Source organism: Caloenas nicobarica, chromosome 3, assembly GCF_036013445.1.
Source record: "Caloenas nicobarica isolate bCalNic1 chromosome 3, bCalNic1.hap1, whole genome shotgun sequence".
Taxonomy (NCBI): Eukaryota; Metazoa; Chordata; class Aves; order Columbiformes; family Columbidae; genus Caloenas; species Caloenas nicobarica.
In genome coordinates, this window is record NC_088247.1 from 39,500,749 (window position 1) to 39,517,565 (window position 16,817).

At 44.9% G+C, this 16,817-nt stretch overlaps 1 protein-coding gene across 5 annotated transcripts in view; it reads right to left on the reverse strand.

The window, feature by feature from the left end:
- Positions 1–16,817, reverse strand: part of BACH2 (BTB domain and CNC homolog 2) — a 187,438-nt gene that overhangs the window by 12,857 nt on the left and 157,764 nt on the right. For all 5 annotated transcript variants that reach the window (XM_065632173.1, XM_065632171.1, XM_065632172.1 and 2 more), the window contains one exon: positions 4,195–5,733. In XM_065632173.1, the coding sequence (XP_065488245.1) occupies positions 4,195–5,733 (1,539 nt within the window). The remainder of the gene's footprint in view (positions 1–4,194; positions 5,734–16,817) is intronic.

Below are 16,817 nucleotides of genomic sequence, written 5' to 3' on the forward strand. Positions count from 1 at the left end.
AGGAAAGAAAATGAAACTGCCATGAAGTTTATCTTGCAAGACTGATGTTTGACAAGACACTATTTAACCAGATGTCGCCAAACAGAATTCCCAGGGCTTTGCTGGTGCCACCAAGGATCCTGGTCAGGAGAACATCCACCAGAAAAGAACATGGAGAGTAACTTCCTCACTTTCAAGTTTATAAACCCAGTAATATCAGGAAATCTGGGGTCACCTATCACTGAATTCTGGGGAGGAACTACATTCAAAAGCAAACTCCTGGTTGTCCTTTCTACGTCATACTCTTCACTGAGTAGCAACGCTAAGCAGTGAAGAAGACTCATCTTAGATAACTCAGTACAGCTCCAGTAGATTTCTGGTACTGCAAGTTTGGTTTACCCTTTTTACTGGGGCTCTGACTTTGCTAAGCATCAGCAGACAAACACAGAAAGGGTGGCTGCCTGTCACTTAACATGGAGGGGTTTGGACTCTCTCTGAAGGTTATTTGCCTACAATATCCTCAGTGGTCCTGGCATTAGTTCTGCCTTTATGAAAATTTCCTTTGAAAAGCGAGTCACTAGTCCAGGCAGGAACTTATTTTAAAATATAAATGAAAGAGTCATTGAATGGAATTCTCTAGATAGTAATAGTTCTTGGAAAACTCCACCTCTTACCTCCTCCTACCCTTGTTTATTCTTTTCCTCAGAAAACTCACCTATCAAATTAGACTGAACTGAGATTTTGTTTTAACTGGTTTAGTAGTACAATATTTTTTACAAGTTTTCTAGCAGCAAAACCCACAAACCCATAGATACTTGCTGAAGAAAATGAGTATCAAGAAAAGCAGGTAGTGCCGAAGTTTCTGTTCCTAAGTAGGTTAACAGATTGACAGACTACTTCCTTCTTAACAATTCATTATTTCTGGGCTTATTGTTTTGTTGTTGCTATTTTAAGCAGGATTGTCAGAACCTGCCTGCAAGCACCAAGTGTAAGTCTCTAATATTATACCCAAATAATTGATTTTTAACAACCTGTGGAGGCCTGAGGCAGCTGGGTGAAAAGAGCAACACAAACTGTTAAATATTTCTGTAAAGTCCCAGCAGACCAAGTAATGGCCCCATTCCTGCAACTCTGTAACATGGGGACACCCCCAATTGCACTTGCTGCTTCTACCATGAAGCCTTCAGAAAGGGAAATCTGAGAAGATTCTGGGTGACTCCCCTAAGAGGAAGGAAAACGAAAGGCAAAGAAACCCTGAGAGGATTTATCAGCGGTGTTACGGGGACCGCCACATCCTCTGGCACTGCCAACTGCAGCCTGCACCCCTGTATGGGACAGGGAGGCTGGCTGCAAAGTGGGGTCACCTTCACCCACATGGCACTCATGCCAAGCCCTAGCACCCCACTTTTGGCACTGAACAACTTGGGCATGTGCTCCTGAACAGCATCCATCTGCGGGAAGGCAGAGTGCCCTAAAAAAGCGGAGAGAAGAAACCTTTCACCTACTTCTCACACAATCAATACACTGGCAAATGATGTTTTGTGACATTAATTTTGGCACCGATAGCACTCTGGGACTCAAATCAACACCAGCAAGGTTCAAACTCCAGAGGAACTGAGCAGCCCCATGAGATAACGGAGCGTCAGAGTCCATCAGGCTTATTCCCATCAGGCCGTCCCACCCAAACGAAAGCCCACCTGCAGCAGAAGACCCTGTAAGGCCGGTCTCCAGAAGAGCGAGCGCCTGTATGTTGCCCCTAGCTATCTTATCAGGCGCTTTTGGAAGAGAAGCCCAGCAAACACTGTGTGACCCGATACGACAAGGGGTGAGAGATCCATCTGGGAAGCTGTTAGGGCAATGAGGGCAAACTGACAGTTCCAGGAAAGGAGCCATTAGGTATTTTCTACTGCCTGGTGTAACATATCCTGCACTGAGGTTTCCACACAGGATCGCAGGATACATGCCCCAAATTGCTGTATAAATACAACATTGTTTAATGAGGCTGCAATGTCCTTTCTTGTATTGGTGACAACCTTTACAAATTAATTTTTCAGACAAAATCTGTACCCAAGTACTGGTGTGATCTGTCTACCCTTTGCTTGCTCAGGAGAGCAGAGTGCAACATCATGGAGCATTAATTTCCTCACCATATTTTTAATGACTAGCAGTCCTAATCAAAATGCCCCGGGGGAAAAAAAGATCAAATAAATTTTTTTTAAAGTGGAAAAAAAGCACCTTACCAGCAGTCTCAGGGAGAAAACTTGCTCAGCACAGTGTAGAAAATCTTCCCAGGAGGAAGCCAGTGGCAAAACTAGCTGAGGAGCAAACCCTTCCCAGCTGTGCCCCAGAGGCAGACACATCTGCCTGACAGTGGCACACCAAGATGGTCTCTTGCAGCCCACCCGCCTGCTCCTCTCATGAATGTCCCTCCTCTCATCCATGCTCTCCTGAACACATAGACACACTTTTTCAGGAAACCACCAACCGTCCCCTGTATCCTTCTCATTTGACTCTTCTGGGCTCCAGCATCTCCACACAATTAGCCAATTATGACAGCTAATTAGTCATCAAACCCCAAAAGCCTCCTGCCCTGTTCGCTGCCTCATGCTGTGCATTAGCCTTTGCTGAGCAAGCAGCATATGCGGGTGGAGATCCGATGCTCGCCCTGGTTCTGTTCCCTCCTCTCTTCCACCCCTTGTAAAGTCAGGGCTTCACCGAGTAACCTTGGTATTGCCAAGCAGAGTGGTTCTGCTGCAGAGCTTCCCAAATGAGGTCCTACACATGGTATCCCCATCAGCCTTCCAAGGAAACTCCTCTCTCTTCTGCATAGTCCCCAGCTCAGGACATCAGGACAAACAAGAATCATCCTTTCGCAAACATCAGTACAGCATGACAGAGTTTAGGACACCAGAGGCTCCCCAGGCTGTTCAGCCCTTCCTTAGAGCAAGTAACCAACTAATGGAACCACCCACATCTCTCTGAAAGGTATCTTCCAGAGCCTGGGATGTAGCTGATATAAGGATTGAGGGATAAAATGAAATTCACTCTTTTCATCTCTAGCCCACAGCTGAGCCCAACTGGTTCTGTCCTGGGTGCTCACAGCATGTTGAACCCCCCAAATTTCCACTTGCTGCCCCCTGTACTAAAGCACAAACTCTCAGTGGAGCACTTCAGCATTACTAGGGGAGCCAGATACACAGTTGCACCCAGATGCTCTCCAGGCTATGCAGTTTCCTAATAAAACTCCAAGAAAACATCGAGTCTTTTTTCAGTTTCTGGAGTCCACAACACCTCTACATAATATGTCTTCCCTAAAACTAGTAGCTTCACACAGATGGTTTATGTGATCACACCTAGCAGTTATCACTGCACCATCTCCAGCTGGCCCATCTCTACTTTTAGAGAGGGGCCTCTTCCTCCTCCCTCTTGTGGGAGAGCTGCACAGAACTCACAGGTTGCTCTTCAGTCCCCAACCGTCCCCCTGCCATTCTTCTGAGAGTGCTGGAAATTAAAGGATAACTCCTCTTCAAGACCACTTATGCAACGGCTGCTAGAGCTCACCACCAAACTAAGTGGGGTCACAGGCAGGAAACATGATTTTGGTTGTCTCTTAATGGAGGCAAAGCCCATTACTTGCATTTGCAAGAGAGACACAGACACATGTACATGGAGGGAAGACGACTTGAACACCATTCCTGCAGCCAAGGGTGGCCAGCTATGCAACTGTTACAGTCATTTCACACCTCTTCCTCTTCCCACCCAGTCTCCCTCCTCTACTCGGGCTGTTAGTGATAGGTGGCAGTTACTCTTGGTGTGGGCTGCCTGATCCCCTGTGGCAGCGAAGGCTTGAGGTTGCTGGAACCACCTCAGCAAACTAAGGATCAGGAACGGTGCTTTGTGCTGCGGGTGAGGGAAGGAGGAGAGCAGGACACTGCTAGCAGACTCCTAAGCACAGGAATGCGCTCTCATCATTCAGCAATTTGCTATTGCCCCATACCTAAATTCTGATAAGTGCCAAACACCTCGGAGGTCAAGCAGACCCATTTACGTGAAGTCAGCCATGCGCACTCAGCTGATGAGGGAATAAATAGAAGTTACTCTTTGCCCCTATAAACAAGGAAAGTGCTAGGGAAATGCCAAGTCATTCGAGAGAATCAAGGAGCAATTAATTGGGTCACAACAACTGCGATATATGTACTTATCTTAAATCCCTACCTCATGCCCTCTGTCTTGCACAGGACATGATTCACTGTCTGCTTCTGAGAATGACCCAGACTCATCGCTGGAGTTTGTTCCATAGGATGGCTCACATTTAATCTGGGCTCGGACCGGGTTGTACAATCCATCCCCCACCACGCCGGGCTCCTGGTGCTCAGGCGCCAGGAATCGGGGGCCTTGGGAACACGGGGAAGAGGAGAGCTCGCAAAGACGCAGACTGCAGGGAGAGCCGCCGCTGCCATCCTCTGCGTAGGAGTAGGAAGAGCACGAGCTGGAGGTCCTGGTTCTGGTTTCCAAAGGAGGAGAGCGAGGGCAAACTTTAATTGGCACCGGACAGCTGGTGTTCGGCCGCATCCTTCCCGGCAAGTGATCAGCTGTCAGTCCACTGTGCGAATAGGTCTGGGAGCTGGGGAGAGACTGGCTGCTGCCAGCCCACAGACCCTTTGGCACAGTCTCAGTGAGGTCTTTGTCCAAGCTGCTCACACCGGAATATGAATGCACCGAAGTGTTTACTTGGTCACAAGCGTTTGAAGAGAATATAACACTCCTCCTGTCCAGTTCCCCTTCTTGCTTACAGAGAGTTTCAAAGCCGGGCCCCCTGAGCGGTGATCCCACTGTGAAGTTGGAAGCATCCTTCTGCATGGCATGGGACTGTCCATAGTTCCCTGTGAAAGGGACGTAATCAGTTTTGTGGTCACCCTGAGTTGTCCCTTTTTCAAAAGGGCATGCTGGACTCCTGCCAAAGTGCTGTTGGGAAGTGCTGGGGAAGCCGACCAAATCTATGCTTTTTGTTCTGTTGAAGAAAGACCGCAAGCAAGAAGGAGAGGACCCACTTTTCGGCCTGTCGACACAAGTGGGGCTTGGCTGCTTCCTGTCCATTTCAACATCCCCTTCTTTATCCCTGATGTCAGGTTCATCTCCAGACAGGCAAAGTGTGATGCTTTCTTCATCGTTCTCTTCATTCTGAGGCTCGCTTTTTATCTGCCCCATAGCCAGTCCTGATTTGAGGCCATTTCCAGAGCTTTCTTCACTGAATGTGCTTGCAAAACCTGAGGTACTGATGTGTGATGTGTTGTAGACATTCTTGGTACAAGCAAGCTGGTATTTCTTGTATCTAGGGTACCGTGTTACTGCATCTTTGTCCAAATTGTCCTTGCTATCTCTCAGCATGTCTGAGTCAGGCAGCATTCCTTCGCCTTTGTCTGCTCCAGCAACAGTGGTTTCAAAATTGAAGGGCTCTTGGTGCATCCTCTCTCTTGGGCAAGATATTTTTGACGTCTCCATTGTCTCCTCCTCGTCTCCATCCGAGTTCTCCTCATCGTGCATGCGCTGACAGGTGTTATCTTTTTTGCACAGGAACAGGCCATCTTCGTTGTTCAGCAGCTGCGTCTGAAGGAAGCTGAAGCAGGAGTCCTCCAGGTTGTGCATGCGCAGGAACTCGGCGCAGTGGATGACCTCCTGGATGTTTTCTCTGCTGAGTAACAGCTTAGCAGTGTAGGCAAACTGTAACAATGGACCAAATCCCCTGACAGTGACCTGCAAAAAACAGAGAGAAAAATTGCCAGTGTTACCATCAGCTCTTGCCGTCATCCCAAGTCCTTTACTGTGTAGTTAGATAACCTAACAGATCTAGTGTCCAGAAATAAATCCTGCTCAGTGCCATTTATTGGTCCATCAGGTCAGCAACGATGGTATATCCAGTAACTAGCACTGCATCCTTTATGTTCCTCCTGTACATCATTCATTGTACAGGTTGAGCTCAGCGTTATTTTTCCCAGATATCTTGAAGACCTATGAACTAAGCCTCTGCTGCGATAAAAGACTAAAAAACCAGGCTGTTTTGGATGCTGCTAATTCTTGGATGGATCTTATTTTAACTGTTATGCAGCCCACCACCCCGTAAGTACCAATTCAAATTCGATTCTTCTGCCCCAGTGGAAGCTCTGGTGAATGGTGGTTTCAAGTGTAAGACACCCCTTAAATACCACAAGTGTCTTGGGAAGGAACCATTTAATATTATAGAAAAATTCACGGAAAATATCTTTCTGCCTCTTTCAAGGGCAAACGGGTTGCTCTTTTTCTTCTCAGATTTTTGCAAGTCATTGCTGAATAAATATTGGGCAAGTAATGACTGCATAGCTCTTTTCTCCATCCCATGGAGATTATTCCCCTTATACCGTTCCTGATTTTAGTGAGTCTGAGGTACAGCTAACAGGAAAGAAATCCATATTCATAGTTCAAGTGATATAAATCACTCTGAGTCCCGTCTCAGTTCATAATTTCCCACCATTTTCTTTGTAGAAAGAGTAACAACTTTCCAGGAGAGCAATCTCCAGGTCTGAGTTATGCACCACTACTTGTCCTTTTTTCTTTTCATACCATCTATTCAATATTTTACATTCACATATCATATACTGAAAACTAGACACTTCCTCTCCCCAGAATTTTATAGTGATATCTTCACATATACCTATCAAATCACTTGCTAAGCCACATGGTAAACTATAGATATTGTCTATTTTTTGACCAAAAATGCACTGGGACTAACTTCCGTTGCATTTTTTCCGCCGCAATGTGCAGGAAACAAATGTACAGGAAAAACTGCATTCTTCGTGAAGCAGCAAGAACCTGCTTCAAAACCAGGGCTCACCATCAAGGATAAAGGTTTCTCTACAAGAAGGAGATCGAGTGGTTTGGCCACTAAGTCGAGACCTAGGAAACCACAACTCAATCTCCTGCTGCATCAAACACCTTCTACACAACCCCGGCAAGTCCGTTGAGTCTTGATTCACCAAGACACCTTTTTGCCTTGCTTGCAAGTGGTATTCACAAATCTGAGTTCCCTATGTTTTGCATACCAAGGAAAGGCATTTAGATGGGATTCAGAGCACCCAAACGCCTACATGTCTGTGCACAGCCTGCAGTCTGCTTCTGGCCGCAGATATTTCTGGTTCCCAGCTCAGTTTCTTCTTATAAAACAAACAAGAAGAGGAGGCACTACTGTCCCCTTTTTGTAAAATGACCTAAAGATGAGAAGAGGGACCTAGAAAGTAGAAACTAGGTCCCTTCCTCAGGCTGTGGGGGTTCAGACTCACGCTTCCCAGCTCCTCAGAATGATATGCTATCCAGTGGGTATGGGATACCCTGAAGGTGAGCTGCTTCTCCCTGTCCTTCCAATTGAATTAATGCCACTGAGCAAGAAGCTGCTCAAGAGGTCGGTGAGACATCAGGCCATGAATTTGTGATGGGTCTTGTTCGTGATTAGCATAAATCTTGAGTGAATAATTTGGTTCATCCCAAGGAAAAGCCTATAAATCCCCTATACTGCCTCAGGACCAGTGGTGGACCTCACAGATTTTTATAGAAAATCCCGACTTCCAGAAACAAGCTTTTGTTATTCATAGATCTGCACTTGCAATGCTGGATTATGAGATACCACAAGTGGTGCAGACTTTGATGGAGAGAAACATATTTTAAAACACCTCCAAAATTGCTCTCAATAGCTTTTCCATACATAATATTACTGCTGTATCTGCTATTTTAAGAAACAGTGCATTTTCATGCACATACTTACATACTTGCACATTCCTGTTTTACAATGCGTCTCTGGTACAGGATTGCCTAGATTTACAGCTGGCTATTAAACCGATCTCTGCTTTATCAGTGTTACATTTTGCGCCTATTTGTTAGATTATCGGCTCACTAAAGGCCTATCTGCATTTTATCTATGCAGCATGATTAACAAAATTGCTCGGGAACTTAATGAGCTACTCGCAGGCTGATGTTTCTCTTTGATAAGATCTTCAGTGTGGGGGCTTACATACTCCTACACATCTCCTAAGCTCCGCAGCAGCACAGGTCTGTAGGAGAAACCATAAATACCACCTGGGGTTTTGGGGTCCCTTTTGATGAGGAGGGACTCTGGAGCACAAACCCAGCTCTCCTGGCAGTTGTGTCACTTGGCCACTAGGTGGAATGACTGGATAGCAAATTAAAATAATTTTCTGTTCTGGGCCGGGGTTTCACCTGCCTGCCCGCCGCCCCAGCACAGGCATGCTGCAGAGCCCCAGGCTGACTCATCCCAGCCCACAGCAAGGCTGTCTCCCACGCTGACTCAGATTTTCACTCCCAATAAACCACTGTGATAACAGACAGCAGCAAGACAGCTGTTGCAGCTGTTCTGTGATGGATGCATCGGAAGCAGAGCCTGAGATTGCGCTGTGGGCTCCCCACAATGCCCGGTAGATGCCTCAAGTGAAGGATGATGAAAACACTGGTCAAACGTGCGCCTTGACTTCATTACAAGATCTTACCCAGTGACGCAATTTTCCTCAATCTCACAATCTTCAGATCCAGAGGAGGAAAGTTTCTTATCAAGCACCCGGAGCTTCTCATTGCCCTCAGGGAGGAATCTCTCAAGTGTGAATGCTTGAAACTGCAGAAACAATAACTTTGGTAACAAATGCATGCAAAGCTTGCTGCCAAGTGTGAAAGCCAGCACAAACTCTGTTGTTTGAAGATGTCTAAATATTGATTTGGCTGCCATGGCGGGTCCCCTGCCTCAGCCCCACCAGTTTTGGGACTGCCAGCATCTGATGCATTCTGGCAGAAAGGCTGGAATCAAGGCACTGGAGCATGGCTATGAGCACCACACACCGGGAAAGAAAAAGCTTTGAAACTGCATGTATTACCATCACACAGGCATTTCTGTAGGAAGAGGTAAGAACAGTCTTTTGAAATGATTTGACGTGACTGATGCATCCCAGTGAAAATGGCTAGTGAAACCAAGTTGATCTGTGTTTGCAGAAGGAAACAGATCATTTATCTGATATAGCAGTCTCCATTTACACGTGAGAGAGACCTGGATGGGTAAAACACATGCCAGCAACAATCTCAGTTTCTTTTTCCCCTACTGTAAACAAGATGCCATATGTCCAAGATTTGTTTGCTTTTAGACCTTATTTTCCATATAAATGAATGTTTAAGAAGGCAGGTTAAGTTGTGGGAACCTCCACTGGACACCTTGTCCAAGCTCACATGCCAAGTCAGTGCTTCCCTGCCCTCCGATCATTTGCCTTATTCCAATTTCTACCCATTTCTATTGTTTAAATGGAATTGTCTTGCTACAAGAAAACCAGACAGAGAAAAGGTAAAACATACATAAAACCAACAATGCCCACACAGACAAGAAGAGCACAGCAAAGATCTCAGCTTCTTGGAGACTTGCTTTCCCTTATCTTTCAAGGCAGGCCAGGAGAGCACTCTCATGTAGTTGAAACATGCCAAACATCCTGCCAAGTCTAAGGATGAATTGCTTTGTTTTGTCCTCCTCCTGTCCCTGGCTGGTTTTGTAGGCATTAAAAACCTTCTGCACGCCTAGTGCACAGAGGACACGGGTACTGCAGCCCTACCAAAGCCATCTGGGACATCTTCTTGCTCTACAGCAAGACAAGAGATCAAGCACAGGGGGGTCTGGGTGCAGCTCCTGCCTCTGCTGTGCTGCCACAGGTACCCCATGCTCAGCACTATGGAGGTCTATGTCAATTCAGTGAAGCGGCAATAACAAGCCTGACCACTGCTAAGGTGAAAGAAACTTCTCCAGCCCTTTATCTGCCACTTGTCTTTCAGATTGAGCTAGCTGAGCCAGGGGACATGTTTTGTCTGTCTATGCCCTCATGAGTTTATGATACTGAGGAACGGGCTGGAAATAGTACAATGATACAATCACCGTCAAGAGAGTTGTTAATCAGCATTAGCCATATTGAATTTACCGGCAAAATACAGACAGCAGCCCTGCAGAAAATAAGCATGAGAAATCTATTTTAGTTCAGTCCGACACTGCTTTTCTCCTTACAGAGTCCGGTGGAGTGCGATGCTCTGGTTAGCTTTAATTGATTTAAGTGACCAGACTTCCACTACTTCCTTTGGGAGATCATTGCCAGACTCTACTTAAAACCTCCCCGTGAGGAAATCTCCCTTCCCTTATTTTCCTCCATCACCTCTCATTATATTTCCTCGATGCATTCCGGGTAATGCTTCTTCCTTCTGAAGAAGAAGTTGTATCGTTGTACTCTCTGCCTTTCCTTCTTCTTTGGTTGATATTGTATCATTAATGTAAAACTGGCTAATTAAAGGAAAACAATATTGATCACTGTCAGATGGGAGAATAAGAAGATGAGATGAGAGTCAGCAATGGGAAATGCTAGTAAAGGCAGCATTACAGATGCCAATATAGAGCTCTTTTAGCACAGCATTTTTTTAGTACTGGGCACACACTATTCTAAAATTAGGAGGAGAGTTAGCTCACTTCCACGTTTGGAACATCGTAACGGACTTCTAGGGCAGAAATTCTATTTTAAATGTAGTTGTATGCACGCCCACACGCGCCGCGGGAGACACAGCACTGTGCGTGAACTCTCTCTGGCTCCCGACTGGATCAGGTCTTCTCCATGACAGCCGATCACACATGCCGTGGAGGCCTCCGCGTTGTTTTGAACACACGGGACGTGGCCTCAGAGCACATGCAAAGGGTCTGACATTTCTGTGGATGGGCTGGACTCGCTGTGCGCTGTGGAGTTCATCAGTGCATGATCATTAACTGGCTGCCCAGACTTCCAGATGTCTCAAAATCCCAGACAAATAGACAAAATCCTGCAGCTCTGCACAGACAGTATTTCTTATGGGGGGAAAAAAAAGGTTATTTCCAAAGGAAACATGGCTGTCTGGTAACCCTGCTCCGAATGGCATCTGTATGAAAAGCTGCATCTGGAGCGGGGAAGGTCAACCAACCCCTGCAAAACGCCAGCAAATCTGAGTTCAATTTAAAGAGGGGAAAAGTGATTAAGGGCAAGGAAAGATCACTGTAAACATGTAGGAATGTAACACTTGGCAAGGCAATATCTAAAATGGAGTGAGAGAATGTTTACAGCAATCTGATGCATACGAACATCAAGAACAGAGAAGGACTGTCTAGTTTGCTATGGGGTGCTATTACTGATTGCAGTGAGAAAAAACTGAAGAAATGGAAAACATAGGGATTTTTTCCTGACTCTTAACCTAACAGCGAATTCAGTGCCATCTTGGAAGGCTTTCCAGGGAAGATGATGGATACCTGATGTCTGAGTACTGCAAAGCAAGACTAACAAAGCATAACTTTGTTCTGGTGAGGTGGGCTTTGATAATTTGGTGGGCTTTGATAATTTGGTAGGCTTTTCCAGCCCTAATTTCTGTGTTAACGAGGGCACAGTGCCAATGGTCTTCTAGTAAACAGCACAGAAATTCAACAGTGAATACACGTGAAATTGTTTCTTTTCAAATAAAGAACACCTGGGGCATATTCAAAGAACAGGCTTTTTGGTGGTGGCGTGGGAGGGCAGAGCCCCCTTCTCCCCTCCTGGGATGCAATGAGATGTGCAGAACATTAGTTGCTTAATCCCATCAAATTGGGGGTAAATGAGTCAGACCTTCAGACCCACTGAGAACATAAAAGTCCTGATGGAGTGGCACAGGCGCAGATTATTGTATTTATGCATTTGAATAGTCTTGTTGAAATCAATAGTACTGATGGGTTTTCTGTGAAGCATGCAAGATGCTTGTAGGATTATAGATTATAATTTTAGTATTTTGATTTTGAGGATAAGTTCATCACCAGGCATCTAAAAACAGTTACAAACCCCTCACGTCTAATCTCCAAACATCGATTTAATTATTAAGCCATTTTGTGGGGAAGGAAGAAAGGAAAATCGAATCAAACCTCTAACACTGAATATTAATTAAAAAAATTGTATGGATACATAGAAGAAATGCGACTGTTTCTTGCAGAACCCAAAATCAATGTTATTTGCATACTGTTTCACAGCAGGCCTGCTGTGGTACCCATTTTGTTAATGTTTCAGTGTTGCCATTGCGGTCTAAAGGTGTGTGTGGAGATCTTTTAAATCCATCTCAGTCCTGAAGTTTGTCTAACAAGCCCAAGGCTGTAGCAAACAAACTACTAACTTCTCACTTGGCCAGTGTGTTCCTAACACTACAACTTATATAATCAAACATATGCTAGAAATAGGAGATAAGATTACTGACAGTTAACTGCTGCTGTTTTTCTCCACAGCCTAAAGAAGGTCTCTGGGATTAAATATTAACTCTAATCTTATTTGCTAACATTAGCGCATACTGTATTCTTTTTCTTTGACAGCCAACTGCAAGTATAGCGCAGAAGTTATTTTCAGAGTGTAATCTGATAACCAAAATCAGCCACCAAAGCTGTTATTCCATTAAGAGTTAAGAGACTTCCTAGTTATTTATTAGTTATTTTTACTTGGGATGGTGGATCCTGGCAGATCATGTTTTTACTAGCTTGAGCTTATTTGGTTTTGGAAAACTCTCTGAAAGATTTAAATATATTATGACGCTCAAACGGGTCAATTGCATGTGCAAAATCAATGGTGCTAGACATCCCTGTTTCTCTCTGTAGGCACATAGCAAGCCTGCACACAGCCAGGAATTGTTTTGAAACTGTGATCCTTTTACATAGGGTGGGAACATGCAGGAGGCAGGAAAAAGTCAGAAGAATGGATGATAAACAGCAGAGCACTTTCGTAAGCCAGTGCCATGGCAGTACTTTACTGCATTTTTCTCCTCTTTAATTTAACCATGTTTAAATGTCCTCTCACCAGCAGCTTACAGATGCATTTCCCATATCTGCTCATAAAGCTGTGGACCTCCTAAAATGAGTAATCACTCTTTAAAATTCAACTTGGGTGAGAAGCATCAGATGCAAGGTATTCGTATTATCTGGGCTTTTAAACAAGAGAGGAATGTACAAATCGCTGATGGAGGAGACTGATGAAGAATGGCCTTTGTTTCCACCCTAAATCAAATTAAGCAGATACCCTCCTGGCCTCCATTTCACATTCTGTCACTTCAGGTAGCGCATACAGGTTTGGGCAGGAGAGCGACCCAATGACCAAGTGACAGTCTGGCATCTCCCGCATCGTATCACATGGCAGGGGTGGGAGGCCACCACGCCGCCACCGCAACAGACACCGCTGGGACACAAATGCGCACCAGGGGATGGGAGAACTCAAACACACAGGTCTTTTCTTTGAGAGGCTGATTTATCTGATTTATTTTTTTACATTTATTTTTATAGCAAAAAGTCCCACTGAAAAACTGCCACCTGCAAAGCCGCACTGAGGCCGGGCTAAGGGGCACCCCAATATCTTTCCAGTGCATCCTGCGAAACAGCCTCTTGAGGCATCAGGCTGAGAGCTTCAAGGAGATGTTTAACTCCCTTTAACGGCACTTCTACAAAAGATGCTGCATCGGAGGTGCTTGTCCAAGTTCCAATTTTGTGTTTTCAAAAAAAAAAAAAAAAAAAGCAGAGGTGCCCCCCTCAGCCCTCCTCTTTGAAGCCCCAGCTTTCAGCCAGATGATGAATTTACACACTAGAATCCCTGATTGCCTATGTAAGAGTATTTACAAATCGGAGGAGGAAACCAGATGACTTCTCATTTTCCTCTCTCCAGTATAACGAACACGTCCAGGGGCAGCACTTCAAAGGGCCTCCTCCCTCCTTGCTGGAAAGGGAGGGAGAGACCAATCGCCCCCGTTGCCCGCAGAGCATCGCGATGCTCCCGGGTGGCGGGGCGACTGCGGGAGGCGAGGTGGCAAGGAAGGAGAGGTCATTCATGCCAGACTCGCCTCGAGCACCAGGAACGATAATTGCAAACCGCATCCATCGTCCCGTGAGAAGTGCGTCAGCACTGACGGCGCGGGGCAAGTGGCTCGGAATTGATCATCAAGCGCAAGGATGGCGTAAACAGCCAGCGGATCGATGCCTGCGTTACTGGTTATGTTAGTGTTCGACCACATGTGACTTACGGTGGAGCGCAAGAGTTAAGGTGCCCACACACTTGGTGTTTTTCAGAATCGAATTCACTGCAGTAGTGGCCCCAGCTTTGAAGCGTTCTCAAAAATCTCAAAAATCTCAAAAAAGGCCCCCAAGCCTGGGGCCAATAATGTCAGATGAACCAAAAGGGAAGACAGAATCAGAAGATGTCTAAGAAATAAAAAAAACACTTAAAAAAATTTCAGAGTAAGAAAAGCAAAAATAAAGTAATATCTGATCCAACTGCAATGCTTATTTCTATCAATGACTTCAACTCTTATTTCACCACAGAGTCCAACTGAAATTCTTCTGACCTTAGGAAAGTGAGACTGGTTTCCAATTAGAAAGAAGGACTTACTTTTGGAAATCCGGACAGTATCCCTGGGCATTTTCAGCATCCTTCCCACCCTTGAAAATTTTAAGGGGAAATTAATTTCTTGAATTTGCCATACTTTCAGTCTTCCCAACTTCCAGAAAATACACTGTTTATTGAGAAGGAAGGTAGAAATCACCAGGCATAAGACTGACGACTTTGCTGCTGACACATTTTGGTGCAGGAAACAGAAGGCATCTTAACCAAACATAGATGAATATGCTTGCAAAACTGAAAGGCTATAGGACTGGAACACTAGTTTATTAAACCGTGAAGAGAATACTGCCTGTAATTCTATGCATCAAACTGGAAGCATGACAGCTGAAGTGCCACTGTTTGGAGAAAACACCTTAATGAGCTTCAGCAGAAGGAGGTATATTTTCCCTAACTAATTACGTGGTTTGAGGTATGTTTTAGATGTTAGAGGCTGCCCAGGGTGTAACCAGAGAACATAGACAATTCAAAATTATGGCCAAGAGAGTACCTGCAGGCAAGCATAGACGAAAAAGCTTGGAGGAAAACTTTCAGGCTGCCAAGGTCAAATTCTGGGTCAAGGTGTTATAAAGAAAATTAGAGACAAGGATGTTTCAAATAACCTTTTCTCCAATGGAAAAACTCAGCCACAACATGACTGAATCAACAAAGAACACATAAAAGCCAGTGGCACTAATTAGCTGTTTAAACACTCAGCCATGAACTGGAAGATAAAGCAAAGGGAAATATGGCTGTGATATCTGGCAGTTTGCAATACATTTGTTTTTCCAATGCGACTTGTGCCTTTAGGAACCTGGGACACAGTAGCAGAGGATGACACAGGAGGGTGGATCAGCAGAAATGCTACTTTCTCTCTCTGGATGCCCATGCAAACCATGCTGAAGCCAGTGGGGAAGAAACAAGCAGAAATGAACAGATTTTAACCCAAGAGTATAATCAGAATTAAAGCGTAAATGTAATTTAAAATTAAAATCAGTCCCATATTTTTGCAAAAGGAAAACTAAACTGACCCTCAGATTAAAAAAGGAAAAAAAAAGAGAGAAAGTGTTGAGCAATGAGGAGGGGGAAGGAAGGAGTGGGAAAGCTTTCACAGAATATAAATTGTGAGAGCAGAGTCTGTGAAAGATCTGCTTAAGTTCATATCATCAGCCAAAGTGGGCAGAAAAAGGGAAAACAAAAAGCGGTTTAAGAACTTCCAGAATAAAAAGAGAAACTCTAATAGCCTCTGAGTTACATTAGGAAATATGATAATATGCAGGAAAAGAAGATACATGTAGAAATTCACTAATTCACAGAGTGCTTAGAGGAATGTTTCAGAGTTTCCAAAGCTGCAATTAACATACAAGCAAACATAATACAGAAAAATTACAAAGACTCGTAAATTGCAGCAATACTCCCCTTTCTCAAGCATGGCAAAATTTATTTATGCGAATAAACTATATAATACAGTGTATTAAATATACAGTGCATTAAAGACACTGTAATTACTTTGTAAAAACAAGGAATACTTCACAGCAAGGCATCTCACTACACGCCCTACTATTATAGTTCGTGTAGCGTAGGAGTGGAAGAAACGGGCTTTGCTAGATACGATTTAGGAAAACACAAGGCTGTGCTCTGAGGAAGAGAACCGAATCAGAAGACAAAGGAGCTGGAGGAGAAGCAAGCTCAGGAGATGGGGCCGGATAACATCCGATGCACCTCTTGGATGCTCTGCTGTGGTTTCCATGGGGCTGATGATGCCAGTGCTCCAGCGCTGCCTGTGACCAGGCGCCGGCACGGGACAGCATTTAAAATCACTGGCATCCTTACGCCGGGGAAGCGGAGAGCGCAGCCCAGCAAATACCATAATGTGTCAAATCCAGAGGTGCTTTTGCTGGGCTGTGGAAGGAACGGAATGTCAAGGGCTTTACGATTGTGCTTCACAAGGTAACCAGGCAATTGCAATTATTAACTGGTTGTCTGAAACCCTGTCTAAATATCCCGGTTTCCTGCAGGCATCGTATTTTTTAAAACAGAACCTGCCAAATGCTGCATTTGTTCCAGTTTTCCTTTCCCTCCTTCCCTGCCTTGCCTTTTAATTTCCGGTATTTGGACACACAATTTTTCTGCGTTCATCTCGTTTTTGTTCTTGCACGCCTACTAGCAGATCTAAGGATTACAGTGGCTTTTGTTCCACTGCTTGGTGTTCACATTTCATCAACGACGTCTGCTCAGCTCAGCAAAGCAAGGAGAACCAGCCACTGCTGAGCTCACGAATTCGGTCCCCTCCTGTCTCCCATGAGGAGCAGTTAACTCCTCCCGCAGTAGCCCAAAAGGTTAGCTAGGCTCCGTAAATCCCAGCAGAAAAAAATTGCGGCCTTTGCC